Here is a 7,717-nt window from a genome sequence, read left to right as displayed (position 1 = left end):
AAACAATCAGAATCGAGACAGAGCGTGACACGAAGTTACGTGTTCTGAAGAAAGCTTTCTTTTCATAACCATTTTATCTACAATTATATTTTTATAATTAGTGCAATGATGAAAAGTGTGTCGTCAATGTCAGAAGCGTCTATTTGAATGTTACTGATAAAAATTTGACAGGACTGATAAAAATTATAATCAGAAGCGTCTGTTCTGACAGTACTTGCAAAATGAATGCCAGAAGCGTCAGTTCTGACGATACTGATTATTACAAATGAATTGTTTGTAAACAATTAAAGAGACAAAATAAAAATATCAATTGCATTCTCATGAGAATGAAGAAGCCCATTTGATGTTTCATATTACAGTATGATTTCAATAATAAAAAGTCAGAAGCGTCTATTTCGACGGTACTGATAAAAATTATAATCAGAAGCATCTGTTTGATGTTACTGGCAAAAATGTATGCTAGAAACATCTATTCGGACAATACCGATTATTACAAATTATTTGTAAACAATTAACAATTTGTAACAATTTGTAAACAATTTGTAAACATTATTTGTAAACAATTGGAGAGATACACACGCGCGCGCGCGCGCGTGTGTGTGTGTGTGTGTGTGTGTATATATTATGTGTATGTATATATATATATATATATACAGGATCACCCGTATATATGGCCCCAAAAAAATGGCCAAGCGATCATATGCAGGTAGAGCAGACTAAACTAAGTCAAAAAGTCCTATTTTATACTATTTTGCGATTTTCGCAATAGTTAACGAGTTATTAATTTACGAAAATAGTCAAATTGCAAGCGCGCGATAAGATAAAACCGCCCAGTGAGACACGCATTCGCTAGGCACACGTGGAGTTGTTGATTAAAAGCGGCAATGGCTACGCTCTCATCTTCGTATGTGTGTGTATGCATACATTTATAAATAACGAGCGGTGTATGACGCAGTATAACGCATTGAAAAATGATTTTTTTCGCTCTTTCCATGGCAAGAAAAATGACAGGTCGCTATCATTTTCACATCACGGATTGCGGTAGATAACATGGTGCATTTTTTTTATAGTGATAGTGATATTTCCAATAGGCCTAATTCACTCTCATTTTTTAATGCAAAAGGTGTTCAAAATGTCGTATACAAAATTCGGTCCTTCGAACGACATTGCGCGTTGCATGGTATGCCATTTCCTGCGTAATGATAGAAAAAGCGAAAATTGCTTGCCGTACTTCAGTTTCCGTACTATTCTCTACTTTACTTTTTATGTACTATAAAAAAAAATTTAAAACATTTAAATCTGGCAACTGAGGTGGCCAAGTGATAGGGCCACCTCGACCTATCCATTTATCTGGACAATGCGCATTTAATAAATTGCAAACATTTCTTTGAAAATGCGCCGTCATGCCAACAAATCAACTGTGCTCGTATGAAGGAGCATATTTTCGAGGAGCACAGGTAACCGATTTTTTAAAAAAATGTGCATAATTTTCGCCATTTAAATGCGACGGAAGAAAATATGGGTCAATCTGGAAATCGTTGACGTAAATATTTACGTTTATCAGTGAAAAGAAAATTACGTAAACAATTTTTATGATTAACACTCACCATTTGATTCGCAATCATTCTTGATCCACACGTTGATGGACTATCTATATTGAAACGCGCCTGCACGAATGATATGAGGATTTTTCTCATCCCAATACAAAAAATTACGTGCACTAAAAACACCGTTTGGTGTAAATATAATTTTGTCGATCTATAAAATAAAATCGGGAAAAGATGCATTTTACTGACATTGCGCAAGAAAGCCTGTGCATGTTTTATATTTTATTGACGATTATTATATCCTAAAAATATCGTGAAAATAAAAAGTCAATTATAGCAATATCTTCACAAAAATAGACACGTTGTTAAGCATCTCTAGCAGCAGTTATTAAAATAAATTTTCTAATATTTGTTAAATTTAAACAAATCCAGAATTGAGATATACATATTTTATTATTATTTGAAAAACCGTTTTAGTCTTTATTTAAATCTCTGCTATGCTGAGTAATATTTTATGTTATTATACTTTTACATTATAATTCAGAAATAATTCTGCATTTTTGTAAAAATGTATATGGATTAATTATATTTCTAAATTTTATACATAAGTTTTATACATAAACAATTAAAATATTTTTAATTTCCCAACTTTTTCTTCAAAATTAATTTTGCAAATATATCATTAACAGAAAATTTATCACATTTATGGCTTTGTCAATAAATTATTTTATAATTAATTGTATAAACATTTATCAATATTTTTGATTTTGAAAGATCAAAATGATTGATAAACATTTAACAAGGAAGAAAATTTATTTTTACGAAACTTTATTTTTACATTGAGTATTTGGTTTACGATTTTTCTTGCCTATTTATTGATGGATCATTGATGTTGAAATGCACCTGATATCTGATAATACTCTCTCTTGTCTCTTGTTAATATTCACAATTGTTACTTGTTTCTGCTTGGAATCCACGAATGTGATGTATGCTGCATGTCATTGTCTTATCGCGTAGTCTTCATTGACAATTATTCTCAACAATGAGATTTACATCGCAGGAATATAGTGATATGATAATTACCTAGCGGAAGAAAATGCACAAGCCGCGGAATGATTGTACGCGGAGAGATTTCCCAGACGTGCGCGACATCCAACAAGACGCCAAATTTTCCGTGCTGTTCAATGATTACAAGAAACGGGATGTTTAGTGCAGGGATCGGCAAACGCTGAAATTGAGCACGGGCCCCCGCGAGCGTTCGCCTGTGTGCACATCTCAGGAGCATATCTAATATTTTTAATATGTTGAGATAAAGTTCCGCATTTCACACTTACAAAAATAGCGTTGCGTGTATATATGAACGATAGTGTAATCTTAAACTACTAGTATTTGTAATATCATAAAATTTTTTTATAACAGTTTAGTTACGAAAATTTTGTCCGACGCTTATATTTTAAATTATAAAAGAAAAAAGTTAGCGAATAACGAGACGCGTACGGAAAGTAGGCAGGGACGGCATAACTCACCATCCGACGCAGGCGATTACTGCAGGGCGTTCGCTGCGTCGACATGTTTACCATACGCGATAGTATGCACCTGCGATTTCTCACTTACTTTCTCTCTCTCTCTCTCTCTCTCTCTCTCTCTCTCTCTCTCTCTCGATGTGAAGACGTGTGTCACATCGCTCCGTCAAAATAGTGAATTTTCGTGCGTAAATAGTGGGAAAAGACATAAAATAAGTATTTCGAGTTATGTCGCCGTAGATCGAGGATGGATATGAAAGTTATCTAGCCGGGATACGGCGATCTGTGGATGTGAGCAGTGAATTTATTATTTGAGACATTGAAGTCTCACAAGACAGTAGACATTATACGTGGACACAATAGTGCTGACGTGTGAAAGTGGGTCACAGGTGACTGATCGCTTATGCTGATACTAGCGGTTTTGGCCGGTAATTATCAGCATGGACGACGAATATGCAGAGTATCGATGCTCGGCATGTAGGAAGGCAATTAAGAGCAGAGTCGTTAAATGTAAAAATTGCCCAAAGCTTTTTTACTATCCAGGATGTGTAAATAAGCATAAAATTATCGACAGAAATCAAGAGTACGTGCCGTGTAAAGGCCCATTTGAGGAATTTTTAACTGATAGTGAGAAAGCTCCGGCACCGGCAGGGAGAGATAGGACATCATCTACACAGGACAGGATCTACAGAATCTACAGGAGTGTTCACATCATCGAGCAGTGGAAATAAAGGGTCAAGCATTGATATAAAAATAGACTGGATTATAAGAACTGTGAAAGAAATAAAAGATGAAGCGATGCGTAAAAATGAAATTAAAATAATGATTAAAGAAGTAGTTCAAGAAGAATTAGGAAGTGTTAAACAAGAGATGGAAAACTTGAAGAAAATGATACAGGGAATAGAGTATGGATCGAAGGGAGGAACGCAAAGGAAGCGGTTAAAGAAAAGAAGAAAGAGAGTCTTATAATTGTTAAACCGAAATTGCAACAGGAAAGTGAAGACACGAAAAAAGTGATAAAAGAGAAGGTAGATATAAAGAATATGGCAATGGGAGTAACAAAATTAAAAAAAGGAAGCAAAGGAGTAGTAATCATGGGATGTGAAACTGGAGAGGAGGTAAAAAAGTTGAAAGAGACAGTTCAAGCTAAACTGGGAGAGAATTACAAAGTGACGGAGTCTAAATCGAAACCAAAAATAAAAATTATTAATATAAATTTAGAAGAGATGAACTTAGATGATAATGAGCTTATAAATACGATAAAGAAGCAGAATAAAATAGATACAGTAAATATGCGAATTGTGAAGAGAATGGTCAAAGTAAAGAATAACGATCAAAGAAGAGGAAATGAAGAAGGATCAATAATAATGGAAGTAGATGAAGAGACACACGAGATGATATTGCAGAAAACAAAACTAAATGTAGGATGGAAGAAGTGTCCTGCATTTAATCACATCAGTGTCAAAAGGTGTTTTAAGTGCTGGGGATATTTTCATATTGCCGAAAATTGTAAGAGAGAAGAAACATGCTGCAAATGCGCGGGGAATCATAGCTCGCGTGTCTGTACAGCGACAGAGAAGAAATGTGTGAACTGTATGTTCAAAAATCGAACATACAATTTGAAGATAAATGATGATCATGAAGCTATCAGCCGAGAATGTCCGACTTTTAAGAGGGCGTTACAGGAAGAGAAGAGGAGAGCAGGCTGGGAGGAGAAGTAGCAACTACAGAAGAAAGAAGAAATTATACTGTATACAAATGCGCAGAGTTTGATAGCGCATAAGGATGAGATTCAACATCAGATTATGAAGAAAATAAATCCTGCGTTCTTAGCATTATCGGAGACCAGATTGACCGAGGATATTGAAGACAGTGAAGTGAACGTTTCTGGTTATAATATGACTAGATATAATGCTGAGAATAGAAATACAGGAGGCGTTGTTCTATATGTAAGGAATGATATTATTTACGAAACGGTATTAGTACAAAAATTAGAATCGAATTGTTGGTGTGTCGCGGTAGAAGTGAAAGATAAATTATATAAAGGAGTGATAATGGTAATATATCACTCACCAAGCGCATCGCACGGGGATTTCATGAGATTTTTCGAGGATATAGTAGAGGAATTAGTAATAAAAGGTGAATGCATGGTAATAGGAGATTTTAATATAGATCTTATGATGGACTCGTTTTATGCGAAGAAATTGCAAATGGCAATGTTAAGCTTGGGTATGAAACAGTATGTTAACGAACCGACGAGAATCACGAAAGATAGTCAAACAATTATAGATCTAATCTTTGCTAATAGTAATAAAAAAGTGCAAGTAATTCATGAATCCAAAATTACGGACCACGCGTGGCTGGAAGTTGAGGTGAGTGTGAATAAAATTGAAAGTAAATTTAGAGAGTTTAGCGCTAGGAATTACAAAGAGTTTGATGAAAGTGAATTTGTTATGTTAGTAAAAAATAAATTACAGGAAAGCCAGGGATGGCAGTGTGTATGTATGGGTGTGAGTGAGAGAGCAGAAAAATTTGTTAATAGTATAGTAAATGCGTTAGATGTAATGGCACCGAAGAGGAAAATTAGAATTCCGAAAGTATGGGAAGGGAAAAAATGGTTCTCAGATGTAATAAGAGAGGCTGCGGATAAAAGGGATGAGGCATTTAGGCAAGCAGTGTACGCTGATACAGAACAAAGCTGGTTGCAATTTAAAGTTAATAGGAATGCAGTAGTAAAACTAATCAGGTCGAAAAAGAAAGAATATTATGAAAATATGATAGATTTTAATAAGGATAATAATTTTAATAAGGATCCTTCGACTATGTGGAAAACTTTAAAAGAAATTATTAGAGGCGAGCCAGTATGTGCTAAAGAAATAAAAGATATATATTTTGAAATATTAGATAACATAGATTATAGTACAATAGGGTGCAATATAGCGGATAAATTTAACTTATATTATATACAGAGTATTAATAGTATAATAAAATCTATAATAGAGGATCAGTCTACAGGCGCAGGTAAAAGAATTATCTATGCTATAGAAAATATGGTAACTATGGAAAATTTTGAGGGAATCACGGTAGAGCATTTAGAGAAAATTATTAAAGGACTGCCAAATAAGAAAGGCACGGAAGAGGGAATAACTAGTAATATATTAAAAGCAACGTTTTGCGTAATAAAAGAGGAATTTGTTGATATAATAAATAACTCCCTGAGAGATGGTTGCTGTCCAGAAAGTTGGAAAACGTCCACAATAATACCGATTCCAAAAGTAGATAAAGCCAAGAAGGCGAGTAATTTTAGGCCTATTAATGTGTTACCTATATTTGAGAAAGTGTTAGAATTGGTAGTAAAAGAGCAAATTGAAAGGTATTTGGAAAATAATAGGATTATAACTGAACATCAATCGGGCTTTAGAAAACACTATTCATGTGAAACAGCGATTCAGACTATTGTTGACGAATGGAAACTGATAGTCAGTGAAAGGAGAATGGTAGGGGTAATTTTCATGGATCTGAAGCGAGCGTTTGAAACGATAGATAGGGAAAGATTATTAGGGAAATTATATCAATATGGAATCAGAGGAAAAGTCCTTGAATGGTTAAACTCATATCTAAAGAATAGAACACAGCAGGTGCGATTTAATAATAAATGGTCAAAATTAATGACAACGGAATATGGAGTTCCACAGGGATCTGTATTGGGACCTTTGTTATTTATACTTTATATAAACGATATAATCAAAGTCTGTCCAGAAGAATGTAAGATAAAAATGTTTGCGGATGATACTTTAATATATGTGGAGGGAGAAAGTAGCGCAGAATTAGAAAGAAAAATGAATACGGTGTTTGTTATAGTAGAAAAGTGGATGAATATAAATAAATTAAAAATGAATGCAGGGAAAACGAAATACATGATAGTTAGAAGTATAAGAAAAGAGCTAAGAGGTAATATTACGTTGAAATGCTTGGATGGAACTGAGATAGAACGTGTGGAAACGATGAAGTATCTAGGTATAATTATTGACGATAGACTTCGATTCAACGACCACTGTGATTATATGCTAAAGAAAATAGGGAAAAAAACGAGTTTTCTCAATAGAATAGGTAGTTCTATATCGGCTTACACCAGATGCACGGTATACAAGACAATTATAGCTCCTCATTTTGAATATTGTGCGACGTTGTTGATTGACATGGGTGAAACGCAGTTAAGCAAACTGCAAAAAGCGCAAAACCGAGCTATGAGAGTCATACTGCAGTGTAATAAATATACCAAGGTGGAACATATACTGCAAACGCTGCAGTTTATGTCCATAAGACAGAGGCTATATTATAATGTGTGTACGTTTATCTTTAAGGTTGTGAATAACATGCTACCGGAACAATTAAAAGATCAATTAGAGCTAGTGGGGAGTAAAAATGATAGACAAACGCGACAAACCGGAGATATTATAATAAGATTTCGTAGAACAAGGAGTGCACAAAAAAGTATGTTCTACGAAGGAGTAAAAATGTACAACGCGTTGCCAGCCACAATGAAAAGATGTGATAAACTAGAAATGTTTAAGCGAATGTTAAAAGAGCATATATTAAGTATAATTTAAGTGTGTATCATGTATTTGCAAAATAGCTAAGAAAGCT

At 34.2% G+C, this 7,717-nt stretch overlaps 1 protein-coding gene and 2 pseudogenes across 1 annotated transcript in view; 2 read left to right on the top strand and 1 right to left on the bottom strand.

The window, feature by feature from the left end:
• Nucleotides 1-755: 755 nt before the first annotated feature.
• On the bottom strand, nucleotides 756-2,549 carry LOC148935333 (uncharacterized; annotated as a pseudogene).
• Nucleotides 2,550-3,162: 613 nt separating this feature from the next.
• Nucleotides 3,163-4,794, top strand: LOC148935332 (uncharacterized; annotated as a pseudogene).
• An 81-nt stretch (nucleotides 4,795-4,875) lies between these two features.
• LOC148935331 (uncharacterized) overlaps nucleotides 4,876-7,717 on the top strand; it is a 2,883-nt gene continuing 41 nt past the window's right edge. The window contains exon 1 of the mRNA XM_089081623.1: nucleotides 4,876-7,717. This exon is cut by the window's right edge and continues 41 nt beyond it. Within this exon, the coding sequence (XP_088937749.1) occupies nucleotides 4,876-7,680 (2,805 nt within the window). The 3' untranslated portion in view covers nucleotides 7,681-7,717.

This window comes from Pogonomyrmex barbatus, unplaced genomic scaffold (assembly GCF_055798465.1).
Source record: "Pogonomyrmex barbatus isolate J1 unplaced genomic scaffold, ASM5579846v1 scaffold5, whole genome shotgun sequence".
Taxonomy (NCBI): domain Eukaryota; kingdom Metazoa; phylum Arthropoda; class Insecta; order Hymenoptera; family Formicidae; genus Pogonomyrmex; species Pogonomyrmex barbatus.
The sequence above is the reverse complement of the archived record's forward strand: the minus strand, read 5'-3'. Positions and strand labels throughout refer to the sequence as shown.